The sequence below is a fragment of the Onychostruthus taczanowskii genome, unplaced genomic scaffold, assembly GCF_017590055.1.
Source record: "Onychostruthus taczanowskii isolate IOZ18803 unplaced genomic scaffold, ASM1759005v1 scaffold17, whole genome shotgun sequence".
In the NCBI taxonomy this organism is placed as follows: Eukaryota; Metazoa; Chordata; class Aves; order Passeriformes; family Passeridae; genus Onychostruthus; species Onychostruthus taczanowskii.
The window spans coordinates 9,195,313-9,218,754 of NW_024498906.1; the positions used below are offsets into that span (position 1 = coordinate 9,195,313).

The 23,442-nt window shown below is 36.1% G+C and overlaps 1 protein-coding gene across 5 annotated transcripts in view; it reads left to right on the forward strand.

Moving 5' to 3' along the window:
* The window catches only part of USP9X (ubiquitin specific peptidase 9 X-linked), a 95,795-nt gene that overhangs the window by 39,029 nt on the left and 33,324 nt on the right, over nt 1-23,442 (forward strand). For all 5 annotated transcript variants that reach the window (XM_041399694.1, XM_041399696.1, XM_041399693.1 and 2 more), the window contains exons 11-23: nt 917-1,021; nt 2,524-2,730; nt 3,838-3,974; nt 9,213-9,346; nt 13,671-13,758; nt 15,324-15,666; nt 17,083-17,178; nt 17,684-17,895; nt 19,493-19,733; nt 19,943-20,092; nt 20,193-20,313; nt 20,760-20,890; nt 21,144-21,422. In XM_041399694.1, the coding sequence (XP_041255628.1) occupies nt 917-1,021; nt 2,524-2,730; nt 3,838-3,974; nt 9,213-9,346; nt 13,671-13,758; nt 15,324-15,666; nt 17,083-17,178; nt 17,684-17,895; nt 19,493-19,733; nt 19,943-20,092; nt 20,193-20,313; nt 20,760-20,890; nt 21,144-21,422 (2,244 nt within the window). The remainder of the gene's footprint in view (nt 1-916; nt 1,022-2,523; nt 2,731-3,837; nt 3,975-9,212; nt 9,347-13,670; nt 13,759-15,323; nt 15,667-17,082; nt 17,179-17,683; nt 17,896-19,492; nt 19,734-19,942; nt 20,093-20,192; nt 20,314-20,759; nt 20,891-21,143; nt 21,423-23,442) is intronic.

Consider the following 23,442-nt stretch of genomic DNA (forward strand, 5'->3'; position numbering starts at 1 on the left):
TATTTTTAATAGTGTACAAGATTAATTACATCAGAATGTGTATTCTGGTTGTTTGTTTCGTATTTTTTATTTCTCACAACAAAAATTTCTACAGTAAATCAGCTATTGATTCTCATAGTCCATATTTGTTGGTTTTGACTGCAGTTGTAAAGTACAGGATGTGTTTTCCAGCCTGGGCAGAAAATTTTCTCCATGCTCAGAGTTAAATGGAACTAGCTTTTTTTGCCCTCATTGTCTTCCTCCTTAAATGTCAAAATTGTACACTCTCAGTTAAAACTGTGTCTGGTATAAAACTCAGCATCTTGTCCTTACTTGTTTCATTGCTGGATTTGTAAAAAAGCTGCTGGACTTCAAAACATTGTCTGGCAATAAGTTGTTTGTAATAGAAGGCTTTAGTTGTCTGTGAATCCACTAAGAGAACGGAAGTACTTCAGCCTGAGAAACCGGTGAAATACTAAAAATTGGTTTACACCTTAAAACACCTCAATGAAATTCAGAAATGGACTTTGAGTAATTTATTATTAAAAAAACCCCAAACCATGAAAACCCACACAAAACACCATGAAAATACCAGCTTGTAAGTTAAAATACCCTTTTAGATGTTATTGTCCTCAGTCCCAGCTTGATTTTGTAGCAGGAACAAAAAAAAAATAAATATTTTGATGCTGCAGTATTTATGGTCTAAATAAATACTTGTGTGCACACATACTAAACAGACTTAAATACTTACACTTAAAAGTGAAATCTAAATATTGTGAATTCCCAGTGAAGTATTCAGTTTGCTGTGCTGCTCCCACAGCATCAGCTTTTCTTGCTGGCCACCTCTAATAGTCTTCTTTAAAAAAATTATGTAGGATGTCTTGCTGCTTGACTTAATATGAATTGTTAGTGGATTCTTTTTTTTTCTTCCTGACAGGCAGGAAAACATGAAGCCATTGTAAAAAATGTACATGATCTCCTTGCAAAATTAGCTTGGGATTTCTCTCCTGAACAGCTTGATCACCTGTTTGATTGTTTTAAGGTAATTTTGTGGTTTGACTGTATTCAGGAAATGGGTTGTGAGGGTGTGTGTAAATTTGTGGCTTTTTCATTGTCTTTCTTTCTCCTTTTAGATTTGCTCAGTTTCTTTGTGTTAAAAGACTTCTTAATGTGTAGCAACAGTCTGTAATATTTAATACTAGAAAGGCTGTTCTTTAATGAGCACTCCTTGTGATATTTTCTGTTTACTTCCTGTCTAAAACAAAGGCCTCTTATTTTTGTTTAATAGACAGTTTTGTTTTCTGGTTTGAACACTTGAAGATAATGCAGGTTTGTGAATCCTGTAGTATTAAAGTTAGATTTAGCAATCCTAGGAATACAGAATTTTCCAAATAAAATAAGTTACTTGTCTTAGATACCTTTTTGCATTTGTTCCAAATTAAGAAGTGTTGGTGATTTAGTAAACTATGTTTTTCTCCTGGCATTAGAGTAGGTTTTGTCAGGTTTACTGGGCAGTGCTACTTTTGATCTTTAAGTAGAGGAGATCAAGGACTTCCGTTCTCTGCTCCCCCAACTTCCTCTTTATCATGTAATAACTTTTCTCCATTTAGCTTACATACAAAATGAAACAGTCTCAGGAAGATAAAGCTGAATGTTTATAAACACATAGTGATTTGTTTGAAATGACAAAACAACTTGTTTCTGAAAGTTTATGTTATTCACTGGCTTTTATGTATTACATTTAACATTTGCAGCTTCCAGTAGTGGTAACAAGCTCTCCAGCTTGTTTTACTGTTTCACTTTCAGGACGTGATCTGCTGTACTGCTTGAAAATGCAAGCCAGCTTTGTAGACTCTGTTTTCTTTTGTTAGATAAATGCATTATAGTAATATTTTGACTTACATGCAATTTGTGCTTTGTTTAGTGTGGTCCTGGAGTTTGCTGAATGTGGGTCTGATGTTCTGTACTTCAGATACTTAACCCAGTGCTCAGAAATGCTGTGTGTAAACTGCTGTGTCTGACCTTGAGGGATGGATATGAAGTGATGGTATATTGAAATATTCAGGAAAAGGTTAATGTAATGCAGGGGCCATGTGTTTCAGTCTGATTCAGAGGCATGAATGCTACTAAAGTTTTACTTATGTAGTGATTATAAGTTATTTAAGAAATCTTTTAAGTGTAAGCATTTGTGAAAGCATTTAAAAGAGACATCTGAGTCCACTCTGATTGTTGGTGCAATTGTCAGTGGCATTGTTAACTTTTACAAACACATCTATGATCTTTAAATAAAGAATCATCTTTTTTTAAGCTTCAAGGTGAATATGCTGTAGTTGTAAATACAGGACTGAAGAGAAGAGTTCTTCAGTTGTGTCTGGCTTATGCATTGCTCTAATTTGCTATTTATTATTAATGACAGGAATTAATGTGAAAGTTCTTTATGTAGTTGCATCACTTTATTGTTACATAATTTGTTAACAGTGCAGGTTATGTGTGGAATTTTTTTTAAAAAGACTTTTATAATATTTTTTTTAAATATTGCCTTAGGCAAGTTGGACAAATGCAAGCAAGAAACAGCGTGAGAAACTGCTGGAGTTAATTCGTCGCCTTGCAGAGGACGACAAGGACGGCGTGATGGCACACAAAGTGCTGAACCTTTTGTGGAATTTGGCTCACAGTGATGATGTGCCAGTTGATATCATGGACCAGGCTCTTAGTGCCCATATAAAAATCTTAGATTACAGCTGTTCACAGGTGAGTAATCCAGTATGAAATCAGTCTCCTGAGTTTCCTTCCATTCCGCACAAAAAATTTGGTAATTTAACAAAAGTGTTACTTACATAAATATGTATGGTTCTATCAACATCCTAGTACTTTTAAAATGTTACAGGACATATTTTTATCAGCATCATTGGTGCTTTAATGGGAGAGAGAGTGAAATACATCAGTTTGCCTGTCTTGTTGCACTTGGTTGCGTACTATAATTAGCACTCTGGAAGAACTGGAAAAGAACCCTACCAAAATAAACTGGGAGAAGGGAAAAGCAACCCCACCCCACCCCTCTGCTTTTTCCCAAACTTCATGCTAATTTGTTTCAGTGGGTTTTGTTGACGTTTCTTTGTGCCAGTAAGTCCTCATCTGTCCTGCATGTTAGAAAGGACCTAGCAAGATCCTTTTCATACAATTATACACTCTCCTTCCCTACCCAAACTTCTGTGAAAGTCTGTCAGAGTAGTAATTAATTATGGTTTGAAACGGTTGCGTACTATAATTAGCACCCTGGAAGAATTGGAAAAGAACCCTACCAAAATTAAAATGGGAGAAGGGAAAAGCAACCCCACCCCACCCCTCTGCTTTTTCCCAAACTTCATGCTAATTTGTTTCAGTGGGTTTTGTTGACGTTTCTTTGTGCCAGTAAGTCCTCATCTGTCCTGCATGTTAGAAAGGACCTAGCAAGATCCTTTTCATACAATTATACACTCTCCTTCCCTACCCAAACTTCTGTGAAAGTCTGTCAGAGTAGTAATTAATTATGGTTTGAAATTAATCCATTATCCATCTTGTTAAGAAACAGTTTCTCATTGTTTCTTGGTATTTTACGACAATGAGTAGAAATAAATGGAAGAAAAGAGAGCAAATTATTTAAACACTTTTTGATAAGCACTGAGTGCTTGAGTGCAGGGAGATTATAACACACTGCCAGCATGTAGTGCTGCTCAGATACTTCTGTTGTGCTTTTATGCTTCAAAACTCAGGTGATCCAGTATTTGACTTCGAGTGTTCCATCTCAGACACAAAGAAAGGGAATTAGGATAGTTCTGCAATATGCTTGATTTTGATTGCAAACTGCTGTTTTTTAAGGATCGAGACACACAAAAGATCCAGTGGATAGATCGCTTTATAGAAGAACTTCGCACGAATGACAAATGGGTCATTCCTGCACTGAAACAAATTAGAGAAATTTGCAGTTTGTTTGGTGAAGCACCACAGAACTTGAGGTAAGAATGGGATTCAGATAAAATTTTGTCTGTTAAAAGTTGGATGGTTGGAATTTTTTTTTTTTTTTTACAAGAGGTCAGGAAAGTCTAAGGTAAAACCATAACTTGTATTGGAAGATGGTCTTGAGTTTTTTCTATTGTGTATAAATAGTGTCTAAAAAGTCAGACATCTGTGTTTGGTAAGAGAGCATTAACTACTTCTTCATGCATGTTTTTAATAATTTTTATGGTAATCTAGTGGAAAATCTGTCTTTCTTTTTCTGTTATTCGTGGAGTTTCTGCCTAACAGTGGAATTAGCTTACAAAGCATAAGTATGTTTTATGTGCCTGTGTGGCTGTATGCACAAACATATATACACAAACATAGCTACCTATCCTTGTTATTTGATGAAAAATTCTTACAGGTCATCTAGTTCGTATGCTTAAAATCAAAGGTAACTTTGTGGTCTGGGTGAAATTCTCTACTGATTTTCTCTCCTGAATGGATTAGAAATGTGTGGAATTTGTTTTATTGGGGTGACGGGTTTGTTTGTTTATTTTGTCAGGGGTTCATTTGATGTTTGTTTCTGAAATGAAGAAATAATGAGAAGCCGTTATCAGTTTGGACTTGTTAAAGTATACATGATTATTTTAATTCTTTTTAATGTCTTCTTAGTAGGAAAGACTGAGCCCTTTAGATTACTCGTATTCATTTTTTTACAAACTCCTGAAAAACAGTGTTGGCTTATGTGCTGCACAGTTGCTTTGTTTTAATTCTTGTAAGCAGATAAAGTATTCAAGTCACTGTTGCTATTACAGTCAGCTGTACAAGAAGGATCAAATCAGGGAAAGTTGAGGAAAATAAGCCACAGTTTGCACAACACGATCTTCTTACTGATAGAATTTTCAGGAGCTGTGATGATGTTGTATTCCAGGCTTCTGGAGTTGTCTTTATTCATTTGGTTCGTAGCATACTTCTCAAATTTTTAGTACATTTTAATTCCTTAACATTTTTCATTAATGATTGTTTGAGGGTTATCCAAAAAAAGTCACAAAGTTACCTGACAATTAGCAGAAAAGTCTGTTTTCTGTGGAATCCTTAACCTTTTTCATGCTGTAAGATCCAGGCAAAGCAAGCTGCCTGGTTATTCAAATTGAATGCTTTTAGCACAGTGCCTTAACAAAGATACTTTGCTTTAAGTAACTAATTACTGCAGCACTTCAAGCATTCAAGGCACTGATTTAGGCACATTCAAGTTTTCTACTCCCAAGTAATCTTGGGAGGAGCTAAACTTCTTTTGATTGTGGAAATGTAGGTTTCCTGCATGGTCTGTGCAGTTAAATGGTTTAATGTCTCGCCTCTTTTTTTTTTTTAATCTGACCACATCTTCCTCAGATTTCAGGGCAGTCTGCATTGCAGTATGTAATAGTACTTTATTTTTATGCTGAATTTGAAAACAAATATGGCAGGAAAGTGAACTTGGAGTTGAAAGTTTTAATCAAGGAACTTTAAAACCATTTGTGTAGGAAGATACTGTTGAGGCAGTTGTTTTAGTCAGGTGGTGTTACTGCCCAGATGAATGGAAAATTTGCTGAGTGACAACATAGTTTTGAAATAATCAGTGACTTTCCAGTCCTCTGAGTTTTCTCATAATTCTTAATATTGATACAGTTTGGAAACTGTAATGCATGCATACAATATCTCTTCCTATCAGCTTCCCTTATCTGACTTAAAACTTTAACATCCTTCTAGAATTTGGAGTGAAAATAGGTCCAAACAGGTGTTCATGACAACTACCTCAAAAACATGTCACAGAGCACATACTCTCTGCTACTCTTTTGAGGTGGGTCAGCTGACTGGCACTGGCAATGGAAAGTTCAGATCAGGAAGTGCTGCTGATTCTTGGCAAAAATCTGTATAAATTATCTTATGCCATTGGCACTGTAGAAATTCTTTTGAGGGGGAGGTTTTAATTGTTGCTAGTTATTCATGCAGTTGAACAAAGTGATGAATTGGTTATACAATTGCTGTGGCAAAATTTAGCTCCCTGATCACAAAGAAATGCTACATGTGTCAGGAAGTTCAGCTTAACCAGAATTGCAACAGAAAATAATATTTATGTAAGTACAAGGACTCCTCTGGGTGCAAAGATGCTTATTAATACTCAGGAATAGTCACCTTTATTACTCATAATATTGACCTTTAGTCTACAGATAATCATCGTAATTCTCTCTGTGTGGGATGGTAGAGCTTCCTGTAAACCAATATCAAATGCTTAAGTTTGACCTGTATCTACCTGAGCAGTAGAAGACCAGTCTCTTAAATTACTTGCCCAGGAGAATTAACTGAACACTGAGAGTTCCGTGGTTTCATAGTGCTTTAAGGCAACAATGATGCTTCAAGTCACTCTTTAGCCTAAGTAGTAGAATTTGTGGGGATCAGTCGCTGCAGTTTGGATTTTTCATCTGAATAATCTGCACTTTTTTAGTGGTACATAGCATTTGTTCAGTTGGCACAACTGTCATCTTCAAAAGCTGAGTTACATGTGTAGTATTATATTATTATAATAATATATATGTATATATAATAATACATATGTAGTATTATATTATTGTATTATATTGGGTGAGTTATATGTGCAGATAAATAATTCTTTGTAATCTATTTAAATTAAGTTGTTTGGAGTTTTGCCTTTGCCAGTTTGCTAGTATTTTTCTAACAAATAAGCATTCTAGCTATGTCATTTTTCATAATCCAAAATACTTTGTCACCCCTTTAAAAATGTTATTTTTTTCTTTTTATACATTGACTTTTGGTATCCATTTAGTATAACACAATGAAAATATGGGTTTTGCTGTTAACTTCAATTTTTCAAGCTCCTCAGTTATTGCACATTAATGAGTGTCTAGTAACTAATGTGTAATAATATTAAAGGTTAAATGATTGTGTCCCAGGGACAACATCATATTTCCTTAGATGCATAAGGAAAACTTTAATTGCATGTAGACTTTGTCTTAATACTAAAAAACATTCTAGAAGCTCTTGTCAGATCAGTCCAGGGGCAACATTGTATTTCCTTAGATGCAACTTTAATTGCATGTAGACTTTGTCTTAATACTAAAAAACATTCTAGAAGCTCTTGTCAGATCAGCTTTTTTTCCTGTGCCTAAAGACAATAATTTTGCCTTTGAGTAGCAATAGATCAAAATAATATTGGAAGTGTTGCTCACGATCACTGTTGTAACTCACAGCTCATAACTCTAGTTATTTCAATTATTAAGCTTTTTGAAGTCATTGCTGACCAAGATGGATTCATGTGCAAATGTGCTGCTTGTGCATGTGGCTGAGAAAGGAGAGAAATAAAAAATATCTAACACAGAACATTGTAGTCTTCTGCTGATAAAGTTTGGTTTTGCTGTACTGTGTGAGATTGATACAAATGCATAATATTATGAATATAAATACACACTCTAATATCTTTGATTCCACAAAATATTCCATCTTGGTTCTGTTTGTTCCTTTAGTTGTTTGATCATATGTATTTCCTAAATAATCAGTGTTCTTATTTTCTGTTACCCTTTGTGAGTGCAGTTCTCTGTCTGGAGGTAGCATCTTGGGCAACCCCTGACATAGACATCCAGTCTTTTGCTGGATTTGCTGCTGCTTTATTCCCAGTAAGGAGGTTGGTGGAGATGGAATGAAACATAATTAGAAAGTTTCTTAAAGTGAAAACAGAGAATGTTTTGAATCTCTGAAGTCCTGCATGTTTTCTTTTTTCGTGCTTCCATCCATTTTGTTTTCTGTCTGAGAAATGTCTGGGTATTTGTTTTTAACACAATTTGTGTTTAAATGCTCCTTTCAAACTATTTCAGAAAATTCTGCATGTTATGAAATGTAATCTTCTGCAAACCACAGTGCTTAGCAACCCGAAGTCTGTTGGTTGCAGATAACAAAATTACTGGCACGGTGGTGGTGGCTTCTGTCTTTTAAACCCAGATGGACACTGATCTTTGGCCAGTGAATCAATTTATCTGTTGCTGTTGCATCTACAGTGGAATGTGGTTATCAGCTGCAAAGATCACTGTCAGCTGATGCTGGAACTGGGATTTCTTTCCTTCCCCACTGTTCTCTAGGTGTGTGGAAGTACTGTGGAGTGCTGTAGGCCGTGTGGTATGGACACCCTCTTTCCCAGGATGGATAAGAATTCCTACCTGTAATCCACTCAGCTAATTCTGAGGTCTACTTGTTTAAGTGTTGAAAGAAAGGAGAACAGGTTGGAAGTCAGATCTTTGTTTCTTTAGGGCAGGCTGTGGGATCAGCTGAGTGGCAGTGAGGAATGCTGCTCTTCCCCCTGACACCCGCTTGTTTTCTTGTTCTGCTCTTCACTGTGGAAGAGCAGTTCTGGTTTCTGCAGTCAAGATCAGTGCTCTGATCTGCAGCTGCAGCAGCTGAGGCACTTGGAGAGTGTTCTGCAGAGGTGACGAGTCCCCAGCTCTAGAATTTAGTAGTGTTCATGGCATGTGGGTCTTGGACACAAGCTCTGCAGTTTGCTTTTGTCATCTGAATATTTCTAGTGTTGTTTAAGAGAAGCAGTTTTGGCCAGGTCTTGATAATACTTAAATTACAATCTAATTATTTATTTGAGATATTTCCTTTCTTGAACTTTTCTGGGGACTTTTAGGTTATATGCTCTGTGTAACAGTTTTTTTTGCTTGTACCAACATTTTTCCACATAGTTATTGTTAGGAAAAAAAACTATTTTTAGGGATTTTTAAAGTATTGAAATAATTGGTGTGGTTATTGGCTAGTGTACTTTGACTATGGTATTGAGTTTTACTTTGTGTTTTAATGTTAAATATAGAAAAGAATATCAGATGGCTGTGGGAGAAACCAGGGTTATGCATATTGTAGTTATACTGTAGTTGAGGGTCTCTGCTGTGCATTTTGGGCAGGTGTTTATCTTCAGTCTTGCTGCAGATATTCTCCCTCCAGCACACTGAGCTGCTCACATTGCTTTGATGTTTTCCATACATATTTTAACCATATAACACTCATAAATTAGCTGCTTTAGTAACTCCTAAGAATTGTTGATACATCAGAAGATAGAAAAGTATGGCCAGAAACTTAATCTGTGTTCTGTTCGAGATGTTGTAGGAAAATCTGGATCTTGCATCAAAGATGTGTCTCTTAAATTGATTTCTGAACTATTTGGTGCAAAGCTTCTTTCTTTTCCTCTAACACTTTTATTTTAATTTCAGTCAAACTCAGCGAAGTCCCCACATGTTTTACCGACATGACTTAATCAATCAACTTCAGCACAATCACGCCCTCGTTACACTGGTTGCAGAAAACCTCTCTGCCTATATGGAAAGCATGAGGCAGTATGCTAAAGGTGAGTTTTAACATCAAAGTTAAATGTACATTTGTGGAGTGTAGAACTCCAGTTGAAAATGGAGTTAAAAGTAAATTCCCACCGAAAAAAAAACCTATTAAGTTTATTTGTTTAATTTTCAAGCATCAGTAGGGTTAATAGCCTTTGTGGTGACGGGGTAAGAAAAGCTTAAAATACTAGGTTTTTTTTTTTTAATAATTGAAAATGTGTGTTTTAGAGCAGAAGACAAGAAAGTGGCAGCCATTGTTTGTGTGAGGATTGATAAAAATCATCTTGCCCTACTTAGGCGAGGGTAGTTTTTTTTTGTGGAAGGTTCTAATAGTAAACTTCTGGTTTTGAATTTTAAAGGCTCCTTTGACAAGTTTTTTATTCACCTTAGTTTGCAGCCAATATTTGGAATTTGTCAGGGAGAAGGACTTCAAACCACAGGGGTACCATTTATCTTTCCTGTGTAACTCCCACATCTGCTCAGACTCTTTCACCATGTTTGTTATTGGGAGCACTTGGGCAGCACATTTTGTTAGTATTTTTGTATTTTAGGCTAAATCCAGCTCTTTGCTGATGAATTTACCCTCTTACTCTGGATTAACTTTTAGCTACTGAGGTAGAAGCATGGAAGTGAAGGAGAATGGTGGGCCAGGAAACTGAGTACACTGGACCACAGTTCTTTAAATATAAAATTATGCCAACAGAAGTGAAAGGAGGAGATTTACACTCCTCCTGCCCCACTACTGACTTTACAGACTGGAATCCAAGGACTGTTCTACCCTGGCCTCATAACAGCCTGGCAGCCTTTCTGTTGCATCTCAAAAATGACACAGTGTGTTCTGGAGGGATTCAATGTAGGTCATTCAGGGAGCACAGGATATTTGCACATTGGAAAGCTTGTAGCTACCAGTGCACAGGAAAGTGGCCTTTTGAGTGGTACTCATGTGTTTTAGAGTATTATGTGTGGGTATATATATATATATGTATATTTGTTTATATGTATATGTGTGTGTGTGTATATATATATATATATATATAAAATGTAAGAGATATCCAAAATACATACTTGTGGGCTTGTATAAATAGTGGTGCTCTGTGAAGATGGTTGCTTCAGTGAGATATAAGCCAGTGAGAACAACATTCAGCTAAATCTGCTACTGCAACTGTATTTCTCTATTCAAGAATACATGGGAGGTTTACTCTAATTGAAGTACCTTAACTTATGATAGCATTGCACTAATTAATGTTAAAATAATACTAAAATTTTTGGTCTGTTCTCAGTATTAGTGTAGGAACTATTTTTAATTTATATTATTTTTTAATTCTCGAGCCAAAAGGTCATTTTTGAAAATACTGTTTACCTATCAAATTGTTGAGGGCAGAAAATTAGGCTGATGACTTGCATGATTCTTTTCCTTTCCCAAAAACTCACATTACCCTGCCCCTCCCCAGCTGTAGTGACTCAGTTAAGCAATAATACAAACATCTTCAATGCCATAGGAATTGCAAGTGTGTAAAGGGTTTAAATTTAATCTAATTACAAAGCAATTAAAATGCTCTTTCTTGAGATGAAGCTGCTGCAGAACCTCTCATTTGTATCAGAGTACAAAAGCAGAAGAATAATAGCGTGGGTTTTTTTATTAGGTACTTTATTACATTATTAAGGGCAACCAGGAAACCTTCCTCATGTTCCAGATCCTGTGCTCAGGCTGTAATCCACAGTTCCTGGGCAAAAAATCTTTAATTTTCAGTTTTATCTACTAAATAGAGCAGAACATAGAATACTGTGGTGTTTGTCTTCCATGCCTTCATGGAGGGGGAAGAAATATGCCAGGGGGCCATATAAATGAAAGGGGAAGAAAGAAGATTATGCATGTGAAGACAGAAATAACTGGAAGCTGTAGAATTAAGCTTGGCTGGAGAAGGTGAATAAGGGAGAGGGGGAAAATTGAAGGCAAAGATACAAACAGCACAGGTCACACAAATCCCATAGAAATAAAAAATCTACTTGTTGACACATATTCTTGGCATTTAACACTGCAATTACTGTGCAATTTGTATATTTTAAAATTAATTTTGAATTTGCCATATATTTGTTTTCCTTGAAGTCTTCCCTAGTTGTGTTCAGTGATGGAAAACACTGTTTCTATTCTTCTGTTATTCACTAATCCATAGTGTTTTCTGGGATACTCCCCTTTAATATGTTAAAGGGAAGTATCCTTTTACTCCCCTTTTTAGGGTTAAAGGGAAGCCTAACCTATGTTTCTGAATTTTTTCCATGCTCTGTGATTTTCCCTTCTCTTGAACTCATCCCTTCCTTCAGCTCTGCAAAGTCCTCCATGAGAAGACAACTGCTCTTGAATTTTGTAGTCCTGAAGGAGGTCACAGTTTCATCTTTTCAAAGATTTATCAAAGATCTTTTGAAAATTTAAGTTCTCCTTTATTTCTCTTTTTCTGCAGTAATAAAAAATCCAAAATGTTAATGAAATAGTTTTATAGAAACTGTACCATATGATCTTCTGTGAGTGTTTATCACTAATTATACTTAAATTTCCAACCAGTTGTTTTCTCTTTCAGTGTGTAAGAGGAATTTTTAAGGAGATTACACTTTGACTTGTTGTGGGATGTACAGAGTAGAAAATAAATCTGGAAGATGTAGAAAGAATGTGATACAGAAAATATTTAGAGACCTAGAATTTTTTTGTAGTTCAGAATTTTTCAGAATTCTGAAGTACATCATCCACACTGCCTTTCTGCAGCTGGCTCCTGTCATTGCCACTATTGATGTTGTGTCTGTGAATTAAACTTTAGTCAGGAAGTAAAAGCCCAGGTAGTTCCCACAGTGAAAATAAACAAACACCACCACCTCCCCCTCAACAGATGAAAATCAAACAAAAAACCCACCCTCAGCACCCAACACTTCAAGTAATCTATTTTAATTTCTCTGCAATATGCTTATCTACCCCATTTTTTTTTTCTGCTGGAGACACAGCATATTTTACTGGGTTTCTGCTTCTAATTCTTGAAAAATTTTTGTTCACGTACTTTTATATTATTTCTTCAGGTTTTTTTTCGCAATTCTCCTTTTGCTAATTGCTCATTTATGATAATTTCATAAAAGTTATCATTTAATTTTTAAGGATTTCTGATGAACATAATGTCTTCAGTTTTAGACATTAGTTAATTACTGGTCTTCTGTTTCCTTTATCATTCAATATTTAAGGTAGTGTACCTTTTACACTTGGATATAGAGAGGAGTATTTATGACAATTGCATTTCTCTTTATTTTGAAGCACTGATGTACTTCTTTTTACCCCCTGCCTGATGTAATAGGAGATACTGATTTTGAGTTCTGAAGATAAAATTTACTATTAGTCTTGATGTTGTCATGAGATGGTCTGGCATGGCTGGGTCACCTTAGTTAAAGGCAATGTGTACATCGTTGCAAATAAAAAAATAAAGCATTAATTAGTTTATAATGGAGCTGTCATAATGTATATGTTATGATGAAATACTGCTAGTAGAAATGAAGGTAATGCAAGTGCAGATCTAGATTGTATCTCTAATTTAAAAAATCTAAACAACATCCAACTACCAAACAAAACCACACCAAAACCATGTTCCTGTGAACAAAATTGCTGTTTGTTAAGAAAATATGGTTATGTACTTTGACAAAATGCAGGTAAAAATTTGACTTCATGCCTTACTTTCAAAAGATGACTTCTGTTTCAAACTTGTCAGTATTACAGGGATTTGAGGTTTATGTTTGGAAACTTGCAGTACATAGTTGTCTTATACTTTCTTCCTCTGAGTGATGTTGTGTGCATAGCTATGTATAAAGGTGGTAAAGAAATGGAGTCATGATTTCCTCTGGAGCGGAAAAAGCCTTAAAAAAACCAGAAAAATGAAATTTTGGAAAAGATGCTGTGTAACAAAACTAAAGCATCCTCAAAAAAAGCACTGGATAATTGAGTTACATGCTTGGAATACTTCTATTTTCAACTGACTTCTGACTTCAAACTGACTACTTGAAAATAGGAAAAATTTATTTGAATAAGTAAGAGTTCACGTTCTTAATTGTTCTGTAACACTTTAATTATACTGAACAATGACCACATAATTGTTGATTTGATTATAGACCTCAGGAATCTTTGCCTGTGCTTAGCATAGGAAGAAGCATTAACTGGTAGCTGCTGAAAACTCTTTTCATCAGCCTCACTGAAAATGTACTGGGTTGGGATTATATTCAGAGTAACAAGTCTTCAAACACATCCTGTCTTCTGGAGTCAGCATCACTTTTCTGAGTGTGTTGTCTAATAAAACACTTTATTTGCAGAGCATGGTGAGTATGATCCCCAGACTGTGAGACCAGGCAGCCGATACAGTCACGTGCAGGAGGTACAGGAGCGACTGAACTTCTTACGGTGAGTTTTATCTTGAACATTTGACTTCTTTAAGAACACTTTGAATGCTTTTTAAAGAGAAAAGCTTTGCATTTCTCTCTCTTCTATAACTTTTAATTTGTTTTGTTAACTTCTTTCAAAACTCAGATGCCAAAATGTGTTGAAAGTTTTTTGTTTGATTTGTTTTTTTTCCTGGAGGGCTTTTATGCTGCTGTTGGAATATTCAAATAAATTTTATTAGACTATTTGGAATCCAAGGCTCTTATTCTGCACTAAGATTTGTATTTTTTCCTGTGTGCAGAACCTTACTGACTTAAATATAGTGTGTGGTGGATACAGTTACATTCCTATTAGGGTAACTTAGTTTAAAATTTAAAATATTCCAAGTAGGGATATGGCCCTGTGTCCTTATTGTATCACACCAGAATTAAATCCACGATCATAAACTGACACATACTTTCCTCAATCAGTGATATCGTGTTGGCAGCACCTGAGCCCCAGAAAGAAAGTGCAATAAAAAAAATTATTTGGATTATTTTGGCCAGCTCCTGTTGGAGTAAAATAAGAAAACAAAACATCCCTGCTCATCATAGAGCTGCAGAATGCTGATGCTTTTTAGGCTGAGTCTCAGCTTTTTCCTACTTGGTTTTAACCTAGTTTTAAATGAGTAAAAATACTTGAACTGTCATATTGGAATTATTTTTTATCTTGTTTTCTAAAGGAGATTTTCTTTTACCTTTTTAAAATTTTACTGAGAATTTTCATTAACTAAACTGAAATGTTAACTGTTTAATAAAATTATACATTAGCACATGGATAGCACAATTAATGTATTACTCCTGCATGTTCAAAATTGTGACTTCCTTAGATTTAAGTTCATTTTTTGTTAATGTACAGAAATTTATGAAGTTTAGTGGATGTCAGATGTAGAATATGTATGTAGCAATTTCTGAAAAGCAGTGCCATAACTCAGTCCCTGATTTCTTATACATAATTTTTTAAAAATAATAAAAATTAATCTAAAGAGCTTTGATTATCATTTGTTCCTCCTGAAGCATCCTTAGTGTTAGCTCTCAGAACTGAAGTTCTTAATAATTGTTTCATAATAATTTAACGTAAATTAAAAGCTTACTTAAATAAAAGGAGAAATTTCCAGTTCATTGATTTCTGCTTCTGGCTCTGCTCCGTGCTACTGATACCTTTTTTGCAATTTTGCTAAATCAAGTCTTAAAACTTAGTGAATCATTGCAGAATTAATTTATTCTCATATGCTGTGACCTGATTTTTAAACTAAATAGTTTACATTAGGAAATGTGCATTTCTTTGTATATAAAATGTAAACAGGCACTTTTTTACTGAATTGTGTTCTTTTTTTGTTTGGAATTGATTGGTCTTGATTCATTCAAACTTACTAAGATATCACGGGGCTGATTATGAGTGGACTGATGATGTAAATAAAGTTTTCATACTTGTGATATATACTTGTATAATGTGCATATCCAACTTTGTGCCTGTACTTTTTACTGAATTATAACTCTGGATGTGTGTTAGACAGTGCTGTTAATTGTCTCTTTGTTTTGCTCAAGATTTTTGTTGAAGGATGGTCAGCTGTGGCTCTGTGCCCCTCAGGCGAAGCAAATATGGAAGTGTTTAGCAGAAAATGCGGTTTATCTTTGTGATCGCGAAGCCTGTTTTAAATGGTATTCCAAACTAATGGGGGATGAACCAGACTTAGACCCTGACATTAATAAGGACTTCTTTGAAAATAATGTGCTTCAGCTGGATCCTTCCCTATTAACAGAAAATGGAATGAAATGTTTTGAACGTTTCTTCAAAGCTGTGAACTGTCGAGAAGGAAAGCTAGTAGCAAAGAGACGAGCCTATATGATGGATGACCTGGAATTAATAGGATTAGACTACCTTTGGAGGGTGAGTTAATTGAAGGAAGCATCTGGGAGGTTAACTGCTAAGACTTTCTCAGTCTCTTTATGCTTTTAGGAATGTGTAATTTATTAGTAATGGACTGAAATTACAAAAATCTACTTTTTCCAACTAAATGCATGGCTTTTGGACTCCAGCAAGTATGCAAGTTGGTAACTTTGCAGACTGATGTTAAAGGAAAAGTTATTTGAAACATAAGTATGTATGCACATGAAATTAAAAATTTGCCAATACTGTTGAAGAAGAAAAGATCCTTCCAGGTGAATTATCTGTAGATTTCTCTTTTTTTTTTTTTTCACATGCACATTATAATTAAGCTTTGTTTCATGCACTTCATAAGCTATTCCATGGCATTCCTTCTAGTGTGGTAAATTGGAGTGATTCTAGATCAGACCAAGTGATCACTGGTCTGATTCTTCCTCTTATAACCACAAAATTTTGGCTAAGCATGGTGGTTTTCTAGGATCTGTAGATGCCGTATAACCACCTATTCTCTGTATATAGAACCTTCTTTCAGTAGAAAGGTTGAAGCTTCCTGCAGCTTGCCAAATCTGTTGGTGAAAACCATCAGTATTTAAACTGTAACCTAATTTTTTGAGAGTATTTCTAGTTCTCAAGAGCTGCATTGGAGCCCACGGTGATGCACTGTGATATAATTATCATGGCTGTGTGTTTGTAAAATGTGTACAGCAGCAATCTTCAGTAATTTTGGTTGTGGCTTGTGGAATGCTGGGGTATTTTAATCCTGGTGATAATAGTTAAAACCAAAGTAGATCACGATTTTTATACAAACACATCATGTTTGTGAACAGAGTCCCCAGAGAATGTTAGCATGTTTTAGTTTTGGGAATCAACTTACTCTGATCAGCATGACAAAACTCACAAAGCTTCAGCTCAGTACCCTGAAGGGGTTGTCTCTAAAACCTGCTGTCAGACCTGGTGACTAGTAATTAAAATTTAGATTATCAGATTAGAAGCAGAATTCATTTGCTTGTCCCCTTTCCACCCATTCAGAGCCATTTAAATACTTGAAAATTCTGTCTAGTGATGCTGATTGTTGAAGCATCTGAAGAAGTTTTCTTATTCTCTGAAACAAGAGAAAATTTGGAATGTTATGTGAACATGAACATACAAACACTGCTTTTACTCTGTTTATAGAACATCATCCTTTTTTGCCAACTCTGAACTTCAAAACTAGTTAATTATTAATTTTTTTGCTCATATAATCGTCTTAAGTGTAAGTTTTATTGATTGTATTTTATAACTGAGCATTTTAGTCCCTTTCACCTCAGAAGATAATTTGACATGCTAATGTGTCAAGATACTTATGTAGTAGTTTTGGTTTGCATTTTTCCACCAGCAAGTTTTAGGAGATGCTAATTCTTTTTGTTTCAATTGTGCTAGGTTGTGATTCAGGGAAATGATGACATCGCAAACCGAGCAATAGACCTTCTCAAAGAGATCTATACTAATCTTGGCCCAAGGTTACAAGTTAATCAGGTAAGAAAAAGCAACAAGAAGACTGAACAGAATAAAAATAAAAATAGTCTTTAAAATAGTCTTTAAATAATAGTCTTAAATATCAGTTTGGTGATATTTTTGTAGTTGAAAGATTTGAAAAGAGGAAATAGTTTCCATGTTTTGGCGGGTGAGTCCAACCATCAGATTCTGGGCAGATGCAGAACTAAAGTTTTTTCTCATTTTTGCAGACTGAGAACATAGTCTGAGACAAGGAGAACGTGAAAGTCCATTTCAGTGTTCTCAGTGTCCAAATTTTCAGTTTTTCTGTTTACATACAGTATGGTTACAGCTGCTGATGATGTGAGATTATTGAAGTGCACACTAAATTAGAGCTGTTGATAGGAGTTTCTGGAATAAAACATGTTTATTGAGTAACTTACCTGTTCTGGTCTGGGGAATTTTTTTCCTCTACCATTTGGTCATTCTTCTAAAAAGATGGATTCTAATATGTCTTGTAATTACACCAATTTCTTAATGTAATTAGGTAGTGATTCATGAAGACTTCATTCAGTCCTGTTTCGATCGTCTAAAAGCCTCCTATGATACATTATGTGTGTTGGATGGAGATAAAGACAGCATCAACTGTGCAAGACAAGAAGCAATAAGGATGGTGAGAGTGTTGACTGTTTTAAGGGAGTATATCAATGAATGTGACAGTGACTACCACGAAGAGAGAACTATTCTGCCTATGTCAAGGTATGTGTGAAAAAGCAGTATCATGATTTTGATTTCTGTTAAACTAAAACAGTACTATTATGCTTGGCATTTTTACATTCTGAATGGTTTCTATTCAGGAAATGGTTTCACAGTGTTTCAGAATTCCCTTTTCTTTGCTAATATATGAAACTGTATTTAAAAAATTTTTTTTGAAAGATCAGGCAAATACAAATATATATAAAAGGGGCAGCAGGCCTAAGAATAAACTTGCTGGTTTCCTGTAACCAGCACAACATACCTTGAGGCTCAGTTGTTTTGGATATAATTCTTTACTTCAGATAATTACTTAATAGCAGTACTATTCTTTACATTAGCATTGGCAAAACTTTTTTGTTTCTCATAGTCTTATTATATAAAAACATCTTATAAATATATATATATATATATATATATACACATACATCTTCCAGAATTGTGAGGCTTACTATATAAAAACATGTTATAAATATATATATATATATATGCACCTTCCAGAATTGTTTACAGAGATCTCAGTCTTACTTTTCAAGATTAAATTGTTAATTATCTCTAAGTGAAATATTCTGTAAGCTCCTCAAAAGAAGGGGAAGAAGAGAACCAGTACTTTGAAGTATATTTATTTTCTGTACACCTTCACTTTTCTTGTACTTGAGTGAAAACTTAGCTTAAATCCTTGGTGTCTTTATGGATTTATAATGCAGCTAACATATTTTTAAACACAGTGGAGGTTTTTCATCCACTTACTTTTAAATGACCTTTTTGTCAAAAAAATTGAAGCAATTCCTGTTTCTTTATGGTGTGTCAGTAATTTGCTGTGTTGCTACAGCTTTTTTTTACTGCATATATTGATTGATGGATGAGTCCTAACAAAGTTTTCTTGTTGATTGTGGGTACTTCTCTTTTTTATGGGCTGCATATTTGATTAGATTGATCTTTAACAGGTCCTGTTAGCAAAGAGCCTTATGAGGAGTTTTTGCCTTTTGTTACATGGATTAGTTTGTTGGGCTTATCTGGGCACATCTTTCCTAATGAGCTCTCTGCCATTGTGGGAAGTGTGATCACTGCTAATGTGAAACCATTTCTTCCTTTTTTGACCACTTTAAACTTTTTTAAAAAGCTTGTGATTTTAAAAACTGGAATTCTAGTATAAAACTTATGACAGTTTTTGACAGAAGGCATTAAGTCTCAGCAACCTGATGGATTTTTCTGATCTTGGTGTATTTAAAGCTTGAGGTGCTTTGCTAAAAGAGCAAAATATCATTGCCAGTCTGATTAAGCTTTGTTTGCACATTTTGATCAGAAAGTTACAAGACAGAGAAGAGATTTAAAACATTATAAGAGACTTCTAAGATTTCTGTCAGTGTTCCTAATCTGACTGTGAATTTAACCATATTATTAATGCATTTGTACTGAGTGTGGCTTCTTGAAAGATTTTGTGTATGTTGTTGCCATAGTTGCTGGGGCTTTCACTAAATCTTACACTGGAAAATACCATGTAACGTTTTGATGTTGAAATACCTGCTGCAAAAAATGCAGGAAGGAAAAGAATTTATTTCATGAGGGCAAAAATAACTTTTGCTTTTCTGTTTATTTCCAGAGCTTTCCGTGGTAAACATATCACACTTGTGGTTCGTTTTCCAAACCAAGGCCGGCAGGTGGAAGATTTGGATATTTGGTCTCACACAAACGACACGATCGGCCAAGTGCGCCGTTGCATCCTCAATCGCATTAAAGCCAACAGCGCGCACACAAAAGTAGAGCTGTTCATTGGGGGTGAGCTGGTAGATCCTGCAGATGACAGAAAATTAATTGGGCAGCTGAATCTCAAGGATAAAACGGTAAGTGTTCCAGGCTGGGTATTTGCATCAATTCAGATGTTCCTTCAGATTTGTAAATGCTTGAAAAATATGATGCATGGCGTCATTTATTTTTGTGAAATAATTCCATTCTTCCTTCTTGTATTATGCCATTAATATTATATCAGATGTTTATTTGGTAAAGAATCTTAATTTTTGGAGAGTATTAAAACTATGATTGTGTTTTTCAGCTAATTACAGCTAAGCTTACACAGATAAATTCTAATATGCCCTCAAGTCCAGATAGTTCTTCTGACTCTTCAACTGGTTCTCCGGGCAACCACGGCAATCATTACAGTGATGGTCCAAATCCAGAAGTTGAAAGCTGTTTGCCTGGAGTGGTAAGCATTTTCTGAAATTAACAGTTCAAACATGGTTTTTTCTTACGCTTTGTCTTGTGCTAACAATTTTTTTTTTTTTTTTTAATTTCCTTGTTTTAAGATCATGTCACTGCATCCTCGATACATCTCTTTTCTTTGGCAAGTTGCAGACTTGGGCAGTAGTCTAAATATGCCTCCTCTTAGAGATGGAGCTCGTGTTCTTATGAAGCTCATGCCACCAGGTAAAACTTAACTTTATCCTTTTTTTTTAATCTTGTAATATGCTGTATAATAATTTCTCACCTGATACATAAAAGTGAAGATAGGGGAATATTTTCTACTTTCTGGTAATTTATTGGTAATGTAATTCATTACTGTTATCCTAACTAGGACTGTAAAAGGTTTCCCAAATAGTTATTTCTTATCCGCTTTATGAAATTGCATAGTTTGGTACTGGGGTTTAGTGCCACAGTGCAGTGAATATGGGGAGCATTGTATTTTAAGGTGGTTTTGTAGCCCTGCTTTAATAGGATTACTTTTGACTGTAATAATTGTTGGAGAACACTCTGTAGTCTGATTTTGTCTGTAAGTTTTTGCAATTGTTTTCAGATTTATAATTTTAAAAAGTACTGGCTTGTTGTGGAGTAGTTTTGCTGCAAAATGCTTATAAGTTGTGTTTTTATTGCAGATAACACTACGGTCGAGAAATTAAGAGCAATTTGTTTAGATCATGCAAAGCTTGGGGAAAGCAGCCTTAGTCCATCCCTTGATTCTCTGTTCTTTGGTCCTTCTGCTTCACAAGTGCTGTACCTAACAGAGGTTAGTGATGCTTTGCTTGTTCTTTAAAAATTGCCAATTCTCTCTGTGGCAGTCCTTTCTGTAACATTATGGAAGCCTAGACCAAATTCTGGTTTGAAATTAACAGTTGAAAATACTAAAGGATTTACTGGCATAAATGTGTATGGCCAGTGCTGTCAAAGCATTGCTTATGCAGTATTGCAAATTCTCATGTTCAGTCATCTGTATCCAAGCTGGTGCATTTCCATTAGTTACTCTGTATTTTCTTCTACAGGTAGTTTATGCCTTGTTAATGCCTGCCAGTGCACCTCTGGGAGAAGATGCCAGTGACTTCCAGTACAACTTCCTGAAAAGCGGTGGTTTGCCTCTTGTGCTGAGCATGCTGACCAGAAATAACTTCCTGCCAAATGCAGATATGGAAACTCGAAGGGGTGCCTACCTTAATGCTCTAAAAATAGCCAAATTATTGCTAACAGCAATTGGATATGGCCATGTTCGAGCTGTGGCAGAAGCTTGTCAGCCAGTTGTGGAAGGCACGAGTACAATTTCACCGGTAATATAAATCTTCCTTGCTCCAAATAGCATTGTGCTCTGTGTTTTATAATGTGTGCAGCAACATCTCCTTACTTTTCATTGACAATCTGTTCCTTGAGTGCATTGCACATCAAGGAGTCGTGGCACTTTTAGATAATGTTTTGCAATTCTAAAAAAGATACCAACTTACTAAACAAGTCCTATTTCTTGATGACTGTAAAAAGTTAGGTGTGAGATGCACTTGCTCTGTATATGATTTTCAATGGTTTGCATGATTGTCAGTACAGGTAACTTCTTATTTTTAACTCTATTCATCCTTCTGGACAAAATGTCCAGCACACAGCAGGATAAACACATCATGTGATGTGTGAGCAGCTGGCTCACAGGCTGGGCATGAAGGGTTGTAGTGAACAGTGACAGTGGTGACCTGTCACAGGTGGGGCTCTGCAGGGCTCCATCCTCAGCCCTGTGCTCTTCAACATCTTCATAAATGGCCTGGATGCAGGACTGGAAGGGATACTGAGCAAGTTTGCAGATCATACAAAACTGAGAGGAGCTGTTGATTTCCTGGAGGGCAGGGAGGCCTTGCAGAGAGGTCTCAGCAAATCAGAGGACTGGGCAATCACCAACCATACCGAGTTCAACAAGGGCCGGTGCCAGATTCTGCACCTGGGATGGGGCAACCCTGCATGTATGGACACACTGAGGAATGAGATGCTGGAAAACAGTGACACAGAAAGGGACATGGGTGTCCTGCTTGATGGCCAGTTCAATATGAGCCAGCAGTGCCCTGGCAGCCAGGAGGGACATCTGTGTCCTGAGGGACATCTGTGTCCTGAGGGACATCAGGCACAGCATCGCCAGCCAGGCAAGGGAGGGCATTGTCCTGCTCTGTTCTGGGCTGTGGCAGCTTCACCTTGAGTACTGGGGGCAGTTTTGGGCACCATGGTATAAGAAAGAGACAAAGCTCTTAGAGAGCGTTCCAAAGGAGGGCCACAGGCATGGTGTGAAGGGCCTTGAGGGGAAGCTGTGTGAGGAGAGGCTGAGGGCACTTGGTCTGTTCAGCCTGGAGGAGACTGAGGGGAGACCTCACTGCAGTTAAAGCTTCCTCGTGAGGGGAACAGGAGGGGCAGGCACTGATCTCTGCTCTGTGGGGACAGTGACAGGACTTGGGGAAATGGCCTGAAGTTGTGTCAGGGGAGGTTTAGGTTGGATATTAGGAAAAGGTTCTTGCCCAGAGGGTGGCTGGGCACTGGAACAGGGCAGTGGTCACAGCACCAGCCTGGCAGAGCTCAAGAAGTGTTTGAACAATGCTCTCAGGCACATGGTGTGATTTTTGGGGTTGGTTCTGTGCAGGGCCAGGAGTTGGACTGGATGATCCTTGTGGGGCCCTTCCAACTCAGCATATTCTGTGATTAATGTGAATTCCCCATTTGTGAGGTTCCATTTTAAATAGTTTCTTGATCTATCAACCTGTCCTCAAGAACACACAGAAAGCCCCACTTCAGAGCACTTAATTCCAGACTACTGACTGAGATCCATCTCTGAATTGAAGATGTACATTCCCCTTATATCTCAAACATAAGTACCTGTTCTGGTTAGCTGCACCTGTTAGAAGATACATAATTAATTATTTTTCAAGTAAATCAAAACTCATAATGATTACAAAGAAGTGAAGATCCCTTTTTATGTGTAATGTTAGAGTATAATAGGAATATATTAAGGCAGACATGTTTGCCACCCTGTCTTTCATCTGCTTAAAATGAGTACATTTTACTGTCCTGTTTTCTTACAACAGTTATTTAAAGGGCAGTTTGGAACACACATTGCATCACTTGAGTCTTGAAGTATTGTTTGAAACAGACTTAAGCTGACTTCTTAGGAGGTAGTAATATTTGTCTGCAGTTGCTGACTTTCAGTATTTAGAGTTGCAAACATCTGATTTAGTAATAACTGATTTGTTAGAAAAAAACACTGTTATTCTTGCTGTCACCATCATCCTCTTTGAAGGACTTTTGGTATTTTTTATTCCCCTGGGA